We start from the raw sequence: 19422 nt of genomic DNA, 5'->3' as shown, positions 1-19422 counted from the left end.
TAATTTTCCATCCTAGAAATATACAATTGAGCGATATACCCTTATTTTTCGCTCTATAAGACGCACCAGACCACAAGACGCACCTAGTTTTTGGAGGAGGAAAACAAGAAAAAAAATATTCTGAATCTCAGAAGCCAGAACAGCAAGAGGGATCGCTGCACAGTGAAAGCAGCAATCCCTCTTCCTGTTCTGGCTTCTGGGATAGCTGCACAGCCTGTATTCGCTCCATAAGATGCACACACATTTCCCCTTACTTTTTAGGAGGGAAAAGGTGAGTCTTATACAGCAAAAAATATGGTACTTTGACTTCCTGCATTTCTGAAAATAGGTCCCAATCCAAGGGAAGAACTAGGGTGAAGTTGTTGTCTCAAGGTTTCTCCATTCCTACTGGTTAGCCATTAACAACAGTAGAAACCCATCCAAACCTGTGTCACATCACATTAGGAGTTAAAATTCAACAGCTTCCACAAGCAAGTAGTATTTCTTCCGAATACGACCAGTTTGAATGAGTTGCTATGAAGTACATTCAGGTTAGAATAGGTCTCCAGGTTTTGAACTGAGTCAATGAAGGATATAGGGCAGATTCCAGTCCCTACCAGTTGCACACAGAGAGCAAAGTGCAATCATACGAAGGGTTAGATGACCAAATGTGCTTTGCGGGACCTAATCCATCACTTAGAAAACAACACACACAGAGAGAACCATATCCCCCTTTGTCACCTGCCACCCACTACTGTGCTGGGCAAGTACCTGGTTCTTCAAAGCATGCACCCAGATCTCTGGTATTCGGCAATTTGAGTCCCTACCTGCCCTTTGCATACAGGCTATACCCCCAGTTGCTAGGACTACTAGAAACCAACCTACTCTCCCCTGTCCATTGCCCCTATGGATGTGGAAGCAAATGAGACCTAAACCGCACACTGCGAGCGCCATGGCTCTGCATTCTGCCCTTTGTGAAGATGATAGAATCATGCCCACACTGCTGGAAAAAAGCAAAGCAGGGACAAATATTTAAATGGAACTTATTAGCAAATACCATACCACCTCCCTGACACAAAACGTGCCACCTCAACTACCGTATTTTTCGCTCTATAAGATGCATTTCCCCCCTCCGAAAATTAAGGGGAAATGTGTGTGCATCTTATGGAGCGAGTGCAGGCTCCATGGCTTCAGCAAAAGCAACGCAAAGCCTCCGAAGCACAGCGGGATAGCCCGCTGAAGCCTGGAGAGCAAGAGGGATCGGTGCGCACTGATCCCTCTTGCTCTCCTGGGTTTGCTTCGCTGGAGAGGCACTGCACAGCTTTCCCTCTCTGCGCAGCGCCCCTTCTGCGAAGCAGGAGGAGAAATGGAAGGGGCTCTGTTTCTCCTGCCGCTTCGCTGAAGGGGCGCTGTGTAGAGAGGGAGAGAATTTTTTTCTTGTTCTCCCCCTCTAAAACTAGGTGCGTCCTATGGTTGGGTGCGTCCTATAGAGCGAAAAATACGGTTAATAACCAATCCTGAAGACAAATGTATAGGGTTGTATTTAATGTAGTGCTAAGGGGAATGCTCCCCAAACCCCTCCAGAGCAGATCTAGATAAAGTGGGAGGATGGGGAGAAGATACAAAGTCATGTTGAGCTTCAAAATGTAAGTATGGTTGTGAAGGAAAGAGAAATGTGCCAATGCAAGAATTGTTAAAATGGCACCCTTGTTACATACCTGAAGAAGGTATCCTGCAGCTGATGGGGCATCGTTGCAAAATCAAATGCACAATATGACTGGGGAAGAAACACTTCCATGTTCTTCCTTACTTCCACGGGAGGGTTTGTCATAATGGGTGCAGCGCTTCCAAAAAACGGATACGAGTACCTATGGAGGTAAAAAGGTAAAGGTAAAAGACCCATGGACACTTGAGTCCAGTCAAAGGCGACTATGGGGTTGCGGCGCTCATCTCGCTTTCAGGCCGAGGGAGCTGGCGTTTGTCCACAGACAGATTTCTGGGTCATGTGGCCAGCAGGACTAAACCACTTCTGGTGCAACAGGACACTGTGATGGAAGCCAGAGTGCACAGAAACGCTGTTTACCTTCCCGCCGCATTGGTACCTATTTACCTACTTGCACTGGCATGCTTTCGAACTGCTAGGTTGGCAGAAGCTGGGACAGAGAAACGGGAGCTCACCCCATCGTGGGGATTCGACCCCCTGACCTTCTGACTGGCAAGCCCAAGAGGCTCAGTGGTTTAGACCACAGTGCCACCCACGTCCCATTGATAAATAAATAAATAAATAAAATTAATATTAGAAAAAATTCAGTGCTAATAGCTTATGACTTCAAGACCTTTAAGTAAATGAACTTCAAGCTAACTAATGACTTAATGGCATGTCTTAACATGGTATTCAACTGAGTTTATTCAGAGTATACCTATTGAAATTAATGAAGAGAACTTAAGTTAGGTCCATTAATTTCCGTGGGACTTCTATGAATCAAACTTAGGTGAATGCCGCACCATTGTTTCTATCAAACAATACGCTCTTATTGCCTCTTACTATTGGCCATGCTGGTTGAGGATGGTGGGCATTAGAGCCCAACAAAATCTTGAAGGGACACTGGATTCCGATTGTTCCGGAGAGGCAAGACTGACTTGCATCCTTTATTTTCTAAAGCAAGGGAGCAGAGTGTGACAGTGATCCTGCGCCCAGTAACAAGATGCAGTTGGGTATTGTTAAGAATATTTCTAGCAGTGTGCATTTTAATATGTTGCTGCAGATTTTCCCTGGTGTTCCCCAGGATTACATTTTTGGTCACCACTAGGGAGCTGAAACATAGAATTCTTCCTGGACTTCATATACCAAGTTTCATTCAATGGACATTTCACATTCCATAAAACAGAAGGCCAAGTGGGCCAGTTACACAACAAAAATTACTCAGCCGAAAAGTGATACGCTTGTGCCCAATTTCCATGAAGTTACTCCTTTCAGTATTTCCCTAGCTTTTTTAAAAATGTAGACACTTTCCAACTTAGCATGTATACTAGGGTCTTCCATCCAGAAACATAGCTAAAAATCCACAAGTTGCCACAACAGCATTGTGAGTTTATAAAGAAATGTGTAGATTAAAGAAAAGGGAATATTCGGGCAAGACATGTTCATCCATGAATGGAAGTTACAAGACCTGCACATAGTTAGAGATTGCCCTCTTACAGTGTACAGTACCTGTGCCCTATCCTCAGAATTATAGGGATAAAACTCTGCTAAGAAAGATGCAATTACCCATAGTTTTAGATCAAGTTCGTGATGAGCAAGAAGTTTGATATTTACAGGGCACATAGAAGTGATCATGGAGACCCTGTGTACCTAGACTTCCAGATCCTCTCATGGACCGGTAACTGGTTATGGGCCAGAAAGCAATGGGAAAATACCATATTTTTCGCTCTATAGGAAGCACTTTCCCCCTCCAAAAATGAAGGGGAAATGTGTGCGCGTCCTATGGAGCGAATGCAGGTTTTCACTGAAGCCTGGAGAGCGAGAGGGGTCGGTGCGCACCGACCCCTCTCGCTCTCCAGGCTCCAGGAAGCTATCCGCAAGCCTTTGGAGCGCAGCAGGAGTTCCCGCCGGGCTCCGAAGGCTTGCGGATAGCAGCTTGCAGCCCGAAGCCCGGGGAGCGAGGCGCCTGTCCTGCGAAGCCAGAGGAGGAACAGAAGGGTCTCCTTCTGATCCTCTTCCAGCTTTGCTTGAAGGGGCGCTGCACAGTTCTCCCTCTCTGCGCAGTGCCTCTCCTTTGCAGAGAGGGAGAACTGCGCAGTGCCCCTTCAGCCATGCGCCTGCCTGGAAGCTGGAGGAGGAACAGAAGGGACTCCTTCTGTTCCTCCTCTCGCTTCGCAGCGAGGCGCCTGTCCTGCAAAGCCAGAGGAGGAACAGAAGGGTCTCCTTCTGTTCCTCCTCTAGCTTCACAGCGAGGCGCTCGCTGCCTTGGCTTGTGCCATGGCCGCGGGCAACCGCTCCAGCAGGGTGAGGTTGCACGGAGCTAAAGAGGAAGCCAAAACAGCGAGCGGGATCCATCCCGTTCGCTGTCTTGGCTTGTGCCATAGCCGCGTGCAACCCCTCAAGCAGGGAGAGGTTGTGCGCAGCCTGTATGCTACTGGGGGGGGGGGAATAAGATTTTTTTTCTTGATTTCCCCCTCTAAAAACTAGATGCGCCTTATGGTCCGGTACGCCCTATGGAGCGAAAAATACGGTAATTTAAAGTTCTCCCAATGAAGAGATGTGAAACAATTATGCAACACATGCTTTACCTTAACATACAATTGACGGGAAAGCCAGTATCCAGATTATGGAGAGTTCTTAAGTCTATTGAGAAACAGAAGTGATGGGATGCTGCTGGAACAGCAATTTTTTGACCTGTGGTAGATTCAGAGGTACCAGCCTGCTGAGTCTGAGAAGCGGGTGCTCGGGCATTCGAGGCTGAAGAGAAAACAGACAGCGCATTTTCTTTTAAGATAGATGCTGACACATTCCAAACTTGAGAGCCCCTGCTGTACAAGTTCTAATGAAAGTAAGAAGCTTTTGAATTTTTTTCTGGACAAAATTTAGTTTTCTTTCTTTTTTAATTGGGTTTTATAAACAAGAATAATATTATACAAATAAGTATACCAAGTTTTCCCATGTCATTTGCATATCACAAAAATAGCATAATAAATGTGGGAAAATATCTACAACGTGTGTTTCATTATTAGTGGTCAATGTATAAGTTCTTGGTTTATGAATTGGTTTAAACAATTAGGAAGAAGAAGAAAAGAAAAAGAAAAAAAGGGGGAGAGGGGGAGTGGGAAGTTGGGTGGGGTCGGGTGGTTATACTTCTATTATTCTACTTAGTGTGTGAGAAGGGTTGTGTCAGCGTTACTTGTATGGGTTCTCTTACTATTCACTTGTTTTATTTCCTTGGTGGTGAGAGAGGTTGGGGGTGGCTTAGGGTGTGGTTGGTTGTCTTTGGTTGGCTGTAGTGAGAATTGTTTTTCTGTGAGAGAGGGGAGTGAGTGTGTATTTCTGAATCAGGTTAGCCATATTGATCCATATGCTGTTGGTGGATCCTTGTCATCTTGTTGGGCTGTGTATGTGATAAAGGGGAGCCATACCGGGATGAAGGAGTCTTCTTCTATTTGTCCATGTGTCAGTTTCAGTTTATTGGTTGGTTTTTCTAATATGGCTGTTTCCCATACTAAGTTTTTTTCCCTTTCTAAACCTAAATGTTGAACTAGCTGTACAGCATCATAGCCTGTGGCCAAACACGGCTGATGACAATTTGAAGGTAAGTCACGTGGTGCAGGCTGGTCGACGTGGCAAACAAAAAATAGCATACCAAAAATAGGTGTTCATATTTCAAGCAGCCTTCACACATTTGGCCCTACAGTGGTACCTCAGGTTAAGTTCTTAATTTGTTCCGGAGGTCCGTACTTAACCTGAAACTGTTCTTAACCTGAAGCACCACTTTAGCTAATGGGGCCTCCTGCTGCTGCCATGCCGCCGGAGCACGATTTCTGTTCTCATCTTGAAGCAAAGTTCTTAACCCGAGGTACTATTTCTGGGTTAGCAGAGCCTGTAACCTGAAGCGTACGTAACCTGAGGTACCACTGTATCTTGCAAAGTGGCCACCAGCTGGAGGCTATGCTCCTGCATTCTGTTCACAAGGGAAGGGAGTAGTGCTAGGTTCAATCGTGACCGACTCCGGAGTTGCGGCGCTCATCTCGCTTTATTGGCCGAGGGAGCCGGCGTACAGCTTCCGGGACAGGTGGCCAGTATGACTAAACCGCTTCTGGCGAACCAGAGCAGCGCACAGAAACGCTGTTTACCTTCCCGCCAGAGTGGTACCTATTTATCTACTTGCACTTTGATGTGCTTTCAAACTGCTAGGTTGGCAGGAGCTGGGACTGAACAACAGGAGCTCATAGCCATCATGGAGATTCAAACCGCTGACCTTCTGATTGGCAAGCCCAAGAAGCTCAGTGGTTTAGACCGCAGCACCACCCGCGTCCCAGAGCAGTGCTTAGACCCAAGCAATTTGCTTGGATACAAATATCTGCCCAGTTCTTCAACTGCAGAGCTAAACCATTTATCATGTTCACAAATTTAAAACCTTACATCGCCCGCAGTTCACTGGTGGACCGCAGATAACTCTCTCCCTTTTACTGGAGTCTTCAGAATAGTTTAAGTTGCATTACTGCATAGTGAATGATCACCCATTTCCTTGCATCAGTTTACCATGCAATCATAAAGAAAACAGTATTTTGTGGTAGATATGAAAGCTGTAAATTTATAAACATTTGCTTTGATGTGCTGCCTACCTTTTTTCTGTGCCTTTGGGTTCTTGTCATACTGAAGACTTTCCACTTCACTGTCTGTCGCATCATCTTTTATGGGAGGAGAATGGCTAACCCGGGGTAACGCATTTTGAGAACCAGGCTCAGGACTCCTTTTTTGATCACGCACTGGAGATGAAGCTCTTTTCACATTTTCAGACTCAACCTTTGAAGATAATTGAGGCTGAACAAAACAATAGTGCCTAGTTTAAAGATGTGATCCTTGGATGAGGGGCAGTATAGAAATTTAATAAATAATAACAACAATAACTTCATTTCATGCATGCGTACCAGCAATAATATTTTCTATTTTTATTTGCATTTTTAAAAGCATATAAAAAGGAGAACAATTGAGCTGTACCTGAGAAACTCTGCTATCTTTTTGAAGAGCTACTGATACCCCAACAGTGGGAGCCATATCCAAAGGGACGGGTGGCAGCTTTTGCCGGGCTCTGTTAGGTGGGACAAGAATGTATGCTCCTTCAATTGCTACTGGATGTTGAAGGATTTCCACGCTTCCTTTCTTCAACAGCCCAGTTAAAAGTATTTCAGTGCTTCCAAGAGACTGGTCCCCACAGCAAAGATGGATCTATGTTTCAAAAGGGTATCATGAAAGTGACTATAATGAGCATTCAGTACAAAAATGATTACTTACACCCAACCAATGACATCCAAATGGAAACATTATGTCCTTTTAAAAAAAATAATGTGATTGTAATGGATGCTGGAATAAAATAAGCCAAACAGCCTTCTTTAGAAGGTTATCCAGACTGCCTAATCTTCCCAGACTGCCTTATCCTCCGAAACCCTGTATTCTTCAGGTCAAAACATAGCAAGAGGCTCCAAGCGGTCATGTTTCAGTACACGATAAGCCACAACTCACAAGCTCACAAGCTGTAAGGGGGAAGGAAGAAGGAAAGGCCAAGGTGGAGCATTTTCATAGCTTGAGGGTGCTCCTTAATCCATCTTTGTCACTAGAGGCACAACTGACATCTGGGGCTAGAAATACCTTCTCCCAGCTTTGGCTGGTACATCTGTTGTGACCAGGATAACCTGACCACAGTGATCCATGCAATGGTAATCATAAGAGTTGATTAATGTAGCATGCTTTATATGGGCTGCCCCTATATCTATCTGGTCCAGAAGCTGCAACTAGGACAGAACGCGGCAGGTTACTGGTAACAATGCTAATTTGCTGAGAGAGCTGCATTGGTTGTCGATTTCCTACCAGGGCAGGCTCAAGGTTCTTGTGTTAATTTACAGAGCCATAAACAATTTGGGTACAATGTACTTTAAGGGGTACTTTTGGTGTCTCTCTGCCATGCCCCTGAGGTTTGGTTGTCCTTTACCAGGGAGCATGTTTTAGTGTGGCAGCTCTGAAGAACTCCTTGTCCATAGAAAAGAAAGTCTAGCAAGCTTTCTTTTAGACATTCTCTAAAAACTGAGCAGTTCATATTTTTTTACCAAGCAGTTTATATGGATACTACTGTAGTATTAGGTTCTTATGCTGCCCACTGCCTTGTTTTTCTATTTTTATGAAGGTGCAGCTCATAAGTAATAAAATTAACAACATATCAAAAAAGTATAACAGTCCTTAAATTTGATCTGCCATAACACACTAAATTCTTATGGTAGCCTCATGGTCTCTTAGCAATTTGGACTGAAGAGGAGTCACACACTTCAAAACAAGATGCAACAGCTAAATCTTTGTTTACCAGAGAGCAGAAATGGCTGCTTACCTTCAACTTTGAGTGAGCAAAAAAATAAGCTCTTAGAACTTCAATGCTGCTGCGTATTCTAACAGATGCTCTTTCTGGCTCAAAGTTTGGATTGATCAAATCAGTGAATGGTTCATTGGTAACATCATTGCCCAGGAGTGAATAGTAGAAGAAGAACTCGGGCTGTCGTTCTGGAAGTTTCATTGTGGTAGGTATTAGCTGTTACAAAAAAAGAGCAGAAAAATGCAAACAATAGGCCCTCAACACTGCTCATATGAAGTTGTGAATGTCCATGTCTATTATCAAAAGAAGTGCTGTATTCCAACGTCTATTCAAGTTTTAAATATTTAACATGGATAACATCAAAAGCTAAGGAATTCCAAGGCTGAAAAGTTGTCCTTGCTCACTCTCCCAAGCTCCTCCCATCATGAGGGCAACACAGTACCTTGGAGGTTTATTTAGATTTTTAACAGCAATAAAGGGAACAATCATTCTTATACAAAATCAGGGGGTTATGAAGAACCACCAAGTCATACTGCAATGAAACATGATTTTTCACATGTTGACCATCCAGAGTCTGAAAGCTCCACCACAGACGAAACCAGATTGGCATTATTACCTGTTCTAACTGTGTTGCAAATGCAACAGTGACAGACAGAACAAAGTAGTCTCTGCAATATTCTGCTGGTCCAATTTGATGGTATCCTTCCTCTTCGTTAAGCACTGCTGCAAGATTTTTGGGATCCAACCCAAGTTGCTGAAGAGGTACTTTAAAAAGAAAACAAATGCCTTCAGTTGTATTCTGAACAAAATAAAAATCTATTGGGAGCTGAAAATATACAGAGATGAAATTCAGAGAGGACAGTGTCTTTAAAAAATCCTATTAGCCCTGGGCTAGTAAGCGGCTGAATAAACCCCATGTCAATCTAGTCACCAGCTACAACAGGGATGGGGGATGTGCAGCCCTTCAGATGTTGCTGGATTTCAATTCCCATCATCCCAAACCTGATGAAAGTTGGAGTCTAACATCTTGAGGACCACAATTTCTACATCCCTGACCTACACAGATTTCATCTCAAAGCAGATGAAAGGACAGAAAACAGCTATGCAAACCCTAACTCTCCACTTTTTAATACTTTATTTGTCTGCCCTGCTGGCATTGATAGTCTATGTTTAAGGATAAGGATTCACCTTCCTGCTTTTTTTTGTAAGAAGAAAATAGTATCATATCAGTTTCATGAAAACCAGAGAATAACCATCTGTACAACCTGAAGTTATACCACACATACGCAACACCTGTGTTTTATTTGTATTATGTTTTTTACACAAACTTGCCCAGAAGTGTTGGACACAGCTAGTAAAAGAATAAGTTAACAAAACAGAGACAGAAACAAGGAAATTAACTGTTTACAATATTCCACTTAACCACTGTACTAATCTTGACAACAAAATTTAAACAAGCTTTAGGACAGAGAATCATATGAAAAATAAGGGGGAAAGATGAAAGCTTAATACAGAGTAAAGATGAAAACTTAATGTAGAATAAAGATGAAAGGTGAAAACTTAATATAGACCAAAGCTTTAAAATAGGATAACTGAATACATTGCTTTTCTGTCTTCAATTAATTACTATTTTTTATCTAGAAAAGCAGAAAAAATATAATCAAATACATACAGAGAAAATAAAATAACAAAATATAACATATAAAATTCACAAGTGGTTAAGATATAAAAATAATTCTTTATGTAATAAAGTAGGAATGGAGAACCTGTAGCCCCCTTGAGGTTGCTGGGACTCCAGCTCCCATTAGCTCCAGCCAGCATGGCCATTCATCAGGGATGATGGGAAGTGTAGTCCTACAGCATCTTGACACTGACAGATTGTCCACCTTTACCATAAAAGACTGGAAAAGAACCCTTGTAAACCACTCTGATACAGGACGGGCCATTAAGATTTTTAATGTGAATATTCAAATGTTCTTAGCCCTGAAACTTTGTCAAAATGAGCAAAGATGAAATCACTTCAACTGTCAGAAATCAAGTATCAAATCTCTCAGACTTCAGGTTTAAAGGATCAAGTTTTTCTGCCCAACAGAACTCCAAAACCCACCATCTGGAGCCAGGTGCAAAGTAGGTATAAATTTAGAATTAAGTAAGGGAATACTGCTGAGCAGATGCTCAGCCCAAGGATTTGTGATCAGAACAAAAGAGGAAACAAAGCAGAATACAGAGGATTTGTACAGTGAATTTGCCAATACTAATCAAGGATATTTTAGGATCTCCATCAACTTGACGTAACTGCAGAATTCCCACAATTTTCAGAATATAATAGCGTTTGGTAACGTGTTCATTATTCTACTAACCTGTTACATCTCTGGGAGGTGCGTCCTTCGCTTTAAAGCCATCTGCGGATGCCTTAGTATCAGTTTCTAGCATTAGACTGAGTTGCAGCTCAGATTTAAATTTTGTGTATCTATTGCTCAGTAATGGATACCATTTTGGCGGCTGCAGAGATTTGATTAAAACAAAAAGCTGGGTGAAAGCACACTTACAAAATTATACATACACGGTATTGTCGTCAGATAAAATCTCTTTCCAAGTTGGCTATGTTTTACAGGATCTTACATTTAAAGTTAAGCCTAAGACAAAGAATAGTTGTGATCATACAATACTGTTACAGCAGAAGTGAAATTATATCATGTGTACATAGACAGTTCTCACCTCAATTTTAATTTATTTTTTAAAAAAGGGGAAAAAAGAGGACAAGACTTTGGCCCTAATCCAGAGATCTGAGAACAGAAGTAATACTCTCTTTCCCTAGTAGAGATGACTGCCAGAGATAATCTGTTTAGATGCAGAGAGCATGACTGCCCTGGCTTTAGGCTACCCTAATATGTGGGTGGAGGGCTCCAAGAGCACATAATATGTTCACCACCTACAGCTGAACTTTCTATATCCAGAATAATTCTGCACTTGACTGCTGCCATCTGTTCATAGAAATCTTAATTCCCTCCATGAAAAAAAAGTTTAGAAAAGCTAGTCATTCCCCCCACCAAAAAAAAAGTACAAAGCAACTATTTAGAGCATGTATCATAGGTTATTATTTGCATTTAGCCTGCTATGGTGGACAAAGGCATATCCATTAAATCCCTTTAGTAAATAAGAGCAAGAAATTTATCTGCTACAAACCATGGCAGATAATCATCTTAATGGGCAGGTCATTGACCTGAGCTTTATTATCATTTTAATGACTGTTCTGTGCTGTTTCTAATTTGTTTAAAATGTTTGTTATAGTTTCATACATTGTCCTGGTATTTTAAGATAGGGCTATATTTAAATACAGTGGAACCTCGGTTGTCGAACGTAATCCGTTCCGGAAGACAGTTCCACTTCCGAAACATTCGACAACCGAGGCTCAATGGGTGGCCAGAGAATTCACTTGAAAAAAATAGAGAAACACGCCTTGGAAGCCGTTTGACTTCCGAGGCATATTCGAAAATGGAAGCATTCGCTTCTGGGTTGTCGGCATCCGAAAGCCGAAACATTCAACTTCCAAAGCGTTCGACAACCAAGGTTCCACTGTACTGCCATAATACTGGCCTGCCCACAGAGACAGGAGAGGACCAGCCTGGTTACCAAACAGGAAGAGGGATGGGCAATGCAGTGGAAAACTCAAGAGTGGGAACAACAGCTCTCTGCTGCCTTGCCCCTCCATGTAACCAGCAGCGGTGCATAGTTTTGGGAAACCAGGTGAACAACACCGACCCACCAGCTGATATTTGGTACAGTTCAGACACGGGTTTACCACCCCAATGAACAAATATGTCTAGAATCTGCCATTCAATAAGCGAATGAAAATCAATACCATTTAATCTGGCATATCTGATAAAGGAGCACACATTCATTTATTGTGACGTGTTTAAGCCGGATTCCATACAATACCTGTTTCTTCTCTTGAGCAACTCTCAAATCTAGTATAATGTAACCTACAGGCTCTTTGGCGGAAGAGAGAGAATCCACAGAAAAGCATTGTAACTTGATAGGTGTACGCTGTAATCTGGAAGGAAATAAATAAGCAATGCCATTAAGGCATTGGAAGCAGTTACATAAGCTTTTGGCTCCCCAATGGTACACACAACATTTTTACTGATAAAACCACCTAGATATTATCAGAAACAGTAGTAAATATTTTAATATATATTATATTGCAAGTATTTCTTTTCAATAATAAGGAAACTTTAGCAGTTAACAAGTGCATATAAAATTTTCCAACCTCTCAAATAGGCTCCAGGTACAGTGGTGCCTCGCAAGACGAAAAGAATCCGTTCCGCGAGTCTCTTCGTCTAGCGGTTTTTTCGTCTTGCGAAGCAAGCCCATTGACAACTTAGCGGATTAGCGCTATTAGCGGCTTTTAGCGGCTTATCGGATAAGCAGATAAGCGGCTTAGAAAAAGGGGGGGAAAGGAGAAAACCCCCCGCAGAAACTCGCAAGACGTTTTCGTCTTGCGAAGCAAGCCCATAGGAAATTCATTTGTGAAGCACCTCCAAAACGGAAAACCCTTTCGTCTAGCGGGTTTTCCGTCTTGCGAGGCATTCGTCTTGCGGGGCACCACTGTATATGGCAACAGTTAAATATAAGAAAGCTGGTTACTTTTCTTGGAGGTGAAAACACAAGAGCTTAAGACTGCTCTTTTTAGTAACTATCTGAGCTTTCTAGCCAAATGCTATACAGAAAAGGGGATGGAATACACCCATAAGTTTTCCAGTACAGTTCAGGCTAAGTTATTTATAGTCATTCTTTACAAGATTCTAAATACATGCAACAAGCACACACTCAAGCAATTCAGAAATCTTTTGAGAAAATAACCTGTGTTGGTGAAGTGCTTTCCTGTCAAGTTCCCAAGCTAACTCTGTGGCAAATTCAGGTTGATCAATATGTTCTACAGGGTCTGTAGCTAGAGTTTCACCATCAAACTTTGCTTCTACCACAAGCATATGCTTTGGACGTTTTGGAAAGTAACGCCCTGGAAAAGGAAAAAAGCACATTTATTAGATAGCGCCTTCACAAACAGCTGATAGTATACTATTTAGGGCATGATGTAGCTGCTTAATAATCACAAACTCCTGGGCACACTGCAGAATCTGATATATAACCAAAGGCTGTTCCTTGGCTACCTGTACAAACACATTTTTCAAAGAGCTGGCTCAATTCTGCATTGGTACACAAGAGCACAAAAAGAAACGGGAAGTAGATCACAACTAAAACTGCTTGTGCGCAGTCTGCAGTGCACAAGAACTACACAGAGCAAGAACTACACCAAGAAAGTGACTGGGTCATAACTGGCAGTCACTTATGTGATGGCTTGGTGAGTCATGGGAAGAGATTTTGATTTTCTGACAGCCAGCATGCTGACTCTCCAGCTTTCCACCTGGAGGGAAACATTAAAAGGTAAGGAAAGAAAGCTTAGGATAATTCATAGTGTTTAGTTCAGTTCTGGTACACAAAACCAATTCCTTGGCTCAGAATTCTGTGTATGCCAGTTACTGAATCTCCTGTCTGTCGTAAAAAATGAGGCAGATCTTGCAAACTTTAAGTCTATGAACTTCTTTAAGTTACACTGTGCTATACACAAACCACAGCTGCAATTCTGTTCACATCTGGAGCTCAATGGGACTATTAGTAAATATGTGTGGAGTGTTTGTTTTCATCTGTGTGGATCTATCTACTGATGGAAAAGAAATAAAAGGCAAGTAGAGAATGGACTAATTTCATATTGCCTTAAGTTTTCACTATACCTATACTTAACATTTTCACCAGTAACGTTTTAATAATTGTTGTTCATCACTATGCTACAAGCCACAATAAACTAGATAGTTGAAGGAGAACGCAACGTACAGTTTAATATCAGGTTAAAATTACTATGAACAAATCAACCAATAAAAAATTGCTGAAGTCAGCATTTTAATCTTTTTGAAAGTTAGATGGTGTATAAGCAGAAAATAAATATACTTACATTGAGAAGTACTTGTAAGGACCACAATATGTTGGAGTTAATGGATTATTTTTTAAAAAAACCTAAGCACTCCTAATTCTAATGAATCACAAACAATGTAACAAGAAGTACCAGCTACATATTGCTTCTTTGAGAATATGTACATAAGATCCCCAGGTGTCCTGAGTTCAAACCCTGCTCATCTCATGCCTATCTTTAGAATGACATGGTACTGGTTTCCACAGAAATCTTACAACAATGTTTTCTTGTGCAATACCATACTATTCTGAGAAGACAGGCAATGTCTACTGTAATAACTCAGTACTAAATTTCTGAAGCAGCAACACAGAATTATGAATCTGACTACATATGCTGTTTCCGTGCCATCTATTAATCCTACTCCCCTTATACCTGATCATTCCGTTCACAAATTTCTCCCTTCCTTTTGCCAGCTTTTATGTTGTAAACACCATAACTCTGCCACCGAAATGAGAAACTGAAGCCTGCAAAGAATTTACAACCTTGGATCTGAAAGCCTTAGTTGTTAGCTCAAGGACATGATGGTAAAGTGGGGCAGTTAGCAATAGTTGTAGAAACGCTCAGACATGCTCTCTCCCATTTCCATTGCTTAATGAATTGAAGATGCAACTCTGGTACTCTATATTTTCAAAAGAAGAAGCAGGAGCTCTTTCACCTGGTGTCAAGAGCATGTAAAAACCTTTCCACTTACAGAGATGCCTTATCAGACACTTCCAAATATAAAATCACCCCGCTGCCTCCACATTCATTATTTACACAACCAACCGCCACAGGGTAAGAGATATTTTGGGCAGTCTTAGGCTACAATCCTATACATACTGACCTACCTAGGAGCTGGTTAGAGCACACCATGCCAAGATTGCAGGCTCCATCTCTGTATGGGGCAGCTGCATATTCCTGCATTGCAGGGGCTTGGACCTAATGATCCTCAGAGTCCTCTAACAATGCGACGTCTTGCTGAATTCAAGAGGGACTTACTTCTGAGCACAGAATCACACTGTTAGGGGGCTCAACTCTCCCAAAATTGAAGTCTGTCCTACAAGCATGGGTTTACCCAGGGAGCTGGGGGGGGGGCAGCTGCCCCCCTAAATCAAGCAAATAAATAAAAATACTTAACTGACCAATTGCATCACAGATAACTCGGTTCTTACCCCTGGGTGGGTGTGCTATTTGGTGGTTGTTTTTAGTTTGATTCCAAATATTGTGCTTTTATATTTTGATTTTCTTCTGTGAACGGCCCTGAGACCTCCGGGTATATAGGGCGGTAGCAACTACTCTATTCCAAACTTAAAAATGGAAAGCGTAATGCTGGTGGTCAACAAAAGAGGTTTAAAGACTCTCTCAAGGCAAGGATGAAAGGGAGAAACAAGCTAAGAGGAAGGCACATTTGGCAACCCCCCCCCCCCCATGAACAACTCCCAGTCAGAAACCTATGTCCCTACTGTGGAAGGACGTGTGGATCCAGAATTGGCCTCCACAGCCATTTACGGACTCACTGTTAAGACCTTGTTCATGGAAGACAATCTTACTTGGCTACTAGTGATCGCCAAAGAAGAAGAAAACATAAATTCAATAAATTATAAATAATAATAAAGCCTGTCCCTCCCCCCTTAAACAAATACAGTGGATGCTAGGGTTGCAAACGTGATCTGTGCGGGATGCATGTTCACAACCCGCAGCGTTCACAACCTGCAGCATTGCGTCTGCACACGCGTGGGTTGTGCTTCTGTGCATGTACAAAGCGCAGTTTAGAGCTTCTGCGCATGCGCGACAGCTGAAACCCGGAAGTAACCTGTTCCAGTACTTCTGGGTTTTGACGGGCCCGTAACCTGAAAAAACACAACCCGAAGCGTCTGTAACCTGGGGTATGATTGTACTGGCTATGCCCATGCCCACAAGCTGTTGTTGTTGTTTAGTCGTGTCCGACTCTTCGTGACCCCATGGACCAGAGCACGCCAGGCACTCCCGTCTTCCACTGCCTCCCACAGTTTGGTCAGACTCATGCTGGTAGCTTCGAGAACACTGTCCAACCATCTCGTTCTCTGTCGTCCCCTTCTCCTTGTGCCCTCCCTCTTTCCCAACATCAGGGTCTTTTCCAGGGAGTCTTCTCTTCTCATGAGGTGGCCAAAGTATTGGAGCCTCAGCTTCACAAGTAAAGGAGGGTAAAGCAGCCACCCTACATGGGGGCTCACACCTTGAACCACCTGCCCCAGGTTCAATCCCAAATCTCCTAGCAGAAGTGGGAGAGACCCCTTGCCTTAAAAACCCTCGGGAGCCGCTGCCGGTCAGTGTAGGCGACACTGCCCTCAATGGATGGGCGATCCAACTCCCTTTAAGGCAGCTCCCCAAATTATGGGTGGGGCGGAGGCATCCATAGATGAATGGGTCTCAGATTTTCTGACTTTCTTTTTAACACCCCCCCCCCCCGTTCCCTGCGCCTTACCTTCCAGGATAGAAACCACAATCAGGAGCTGGTCGGCCCTTGCTGTGCCCATTCTCCTCCAGGCGGGCTCTCTGCTCTGGCAGGCAGGGCGCAAGGCTCTCGCGAAGCTGCCCTCTCCGCTCCCGGCCCCCACATCCAAGCCAGTGACGAGGCCGGGCCCCAACGCCCTCCTCCTCCTCTCTGGTCCCGCCGGCAAGCTCCCCTTTGGCGCCTCGGCCGCGCTTTCAAACCAGCCGCCGCCGCTGCTTAGCAACCGGGAGGCGGAAAGGCAAGGACCCGAGGCACAGAGAGACGGGGCGGGGAGGAGACAGAGCGGCGCTTCCGGGATGCCGCTTCAACTTCCGGACGCTGCTGCCTCGTTGTTTCCCCCGGGGAGGGGGGAACGGGCGGCGAAGCGCGCGCGCTGCAGCGCCACCTATGGGAGAGGCGGTGGGAAACGGGAAGAGGTTTCCGAGGGCAGCGTGGGGAAACGGGAGGCGAGGGGCGCAGGTTGCGCGTTTGTGGCGGGCGATGCCGAAGGAGGGATGGATTGCAAGGGGAGCAGCTCAGTTTACGTGCTATCTGCTGATCTCACCCCCCGGGCCCCGTGTTCATACCCTCCAACATTTCATTTCATTTCATTTCATTTCATTTCATTTCATTTCATTTTTCTGAATTTATATACAGCCCTATACCCGGGGGTCTCTGGGCGGTTCACAGAATAAAATCAAGCTATAGAACCACAAAATATATGATAAAAAATAAAAACAACCACCCAATAGCACCCCCGTCCACAAACTACTATTAGAGCTTCTCTTGTGGCATTTTAAAATATGATGCTACAGATATTAATTGGCTTGCCAATGCCAAGATTTTTGTGTTATCAACATACACGGTTTTACGTTTTGTTTTTTGGGGGGAATCACTACCCCCATCATTCTGCCCGGACGCTTAGGTCCAGCGCCGAGGGCCTTCTGGTGGTTCCCTCATTGCAAGAAGCAAAGCTACAGGGAACCAGGCAGAGGGCCTTCTCGGTGGTGGCGCCCGCCCTGTGGAACGCCCTTCCAGCAGATGTCAAAGCGATAAACAACTACCTGACATTCAGAAGACATCTGAAGGCAGCCCTGTTCAGGGAAGTTTTTAATGTGTGATATTTTACTGTATTTTTGGTTTCTATGGAAGCCGCCCAGAGTGGCTGGGGAGGCCCAGCCAGATGGGTGGGGTATAAATAAATTATTATTATTATTATTATTATTATTATTATTATTATATTAGTAATGTGATTGCCACTCAATGCTTTTGCTGCAAGAAACTAATATGGCTGTCCCTCTAGAAAATTTATACCTTTTGGCTCTTTAGAATGGGTACATGTTAACAAGCAACCCCTACTCCAACCTTTATGTCACTACTGCTCTAAGATAGTTACCACTTTCATCTCCTCTGTCTCACAGTGGGTGGATCTACACACAGGGAAAAAACGTTATAAATAAGTCAGAAATTAAACCATTATAACAAAATTTTTAAAAAACACTATGGGAAATCACTTATAATTTTTTTGCTCTCTGGCACCATCTGGTGTTGCATGTTTATAACGCATTCAAAATGCTGTTTCTTGAGTAATGTCGCTGAGTCCAGTGTAACAATCATAATAATCATAATAATTTATTATTTATACCCCGCCCATCTGGCTGGGTTTCCCCAGCCCCTTTGGGCGGCTTCCAACAAAGACCAAAAATACACTAAGATGTCGCACATTAAAAACTTCCCTGAACAGGGCTGCCTTTAGATGTCTTCTGAATGTCAGGTAGTTGTTTATCTCTTTGACATCTGATGGGAGGGCGTTCCACAGGGCGGGCACCACTACCGAGAAGGCCCTCTTCCTGGTTCCCTGTAGCTTTGCTTCTTGCAATGAGGGAACCGCCAGAAGGCCCTTGGCGCTGGACCTCAGCGTCTGGGCAGAATGATGGGGGTGGAGACGCTCCTTCAGGTATACTGGGCCAAGGCCATTTAGGGCTTTAAAGGTGAACACCAGCACTTTGAACTGTGTTCGGAAACGTACTGGGAGCAAATGTAGGTCTTTCAAGACCGGTGTTATGTGGTCTCGGCAGCTGCCCCCAGTCACCAGTCTACCTGCCGCATTCTGGATTAGTTGCCATTTCCGGGTCGCCTTCAAAGGTAGCCCCACGTAGAACGAATTGCAGTAGTCCAAGCGGGAAATAACTAGAGCATGCACCACTCTGGCGAGACAGTCCGCGGGCAGGTAGGATCTCAGCCTGCGTACCAGGTGGAGCTGGTAGACAGCTGCCCTGGACACAGAACTGACCTGCCCCTCCATGGACAGCTGTGAGTCCAAAATGACTCCCAGGCTGTGCACCTGGTCCTTCAGGGGCACAGTTACCCCATTCAGGACCAGGGAGTCCTCCACACCCGCCCACCCCCTGTCCCCCAAGAACAGTACTTCTCTCTTGTCAGGATTCAACCTCAATCCATTAGCCACCATCCATCCTCCAACCGCTTTCAGGCACTCGCACAGGACCTTCACCACCTTCACTGGTTCTCTTTGTTTCCCCCACTCATTTGGGTTGCCATCACTTTTCATATGTTTGTGATGGCACAGAAATATCACGTTGGCATGTATGGTCGTTCCCCTCCCGCATGTTCTCTTAACAATCCTGTGAGGTAGATTAGACTGAGAGTTGCTAATGGCCTCAAGGTGACCCACTGAGCTTCATAGCCAAGTGGTGGTTTGAACTCTGGCTTCCCATGTCTCAGTCCAGCATTCTAACCACTGTACTCTTCTTGTTCACGTTGTTCCTAGTTTTCATTTCCTCCCGATTTCCTCTTCTGCTGACTTGTTTCAATGCTGCAAGAGGAACGGTGGGTTTAATTTGCAGTCCATTAAACAACACCCACCTCAGACC

At 43.9% G+C, this 19422-nt stretch overlaps 1 protein-coding gene across 1 annotated transcript in view; it reads right to left on the bottom strand.

The window, feature by feature from the left end:
* CEP120 (centrosomal protein 120) overlaps positions 1–16842 on the bottom strand; it is a 40261-nt gene extending 23419 nt beyond the window's left edge. Inside the window, exons 1-10 of the mRNA XM_081880380.1 lie at positions 16523–16842; positions 12915–13071; positions 11991–12105; positions 10412–10553; positions 8668–8816; positions 8070–8267; positions 6692–6919; positions 6316–6514; positions 4270–4438; positions 1698–1847 (exon numbers count right to left, since the gene is read on the bottom strand). Coding sequence (XP_081736506.1) covers positions 1698–1847; positions 4270–4438; positions 6316–6514; positions 6692–6919; positions 8070–8267; positions 8668–8816; positions 10412–10553; positions 11991–12105; positions 12915–13071; positions 16523–16574 — 1559 coding nt within the window. The 5' untranslated portion in view covers positions 16575–16842. The remainder of the gene's footprint in view (positions 1–1697; positions 1848–4269; positions 4439–6315; positions 6515–6691; positions 6920–8069; positions 8268–8667; positions 8817–10411; positions 10554–11990; positions 12106–12914; positions 13072–16522) is intronic.
* Between the last annotated feature and the right edge of the window lie 2580 nt (positions 16843–19422).

Source organism: Podarcis erhardii, assembly GCF_964252035.2.
Source record: "Podarcis erhardii genome assembly, chromosome: 11".
Lineage (NCBI taxonomy): Eukaryota > Metazoa > Chordata > Lepidosauria > Squamata > Lacertidae > Podarcis > Podarcis erhardii.
The sequence above is the reverse complement of the archived record's forward strand: the minus strand, read 5'-3'. Positions and strand labels throughout refer to the sequence as shown.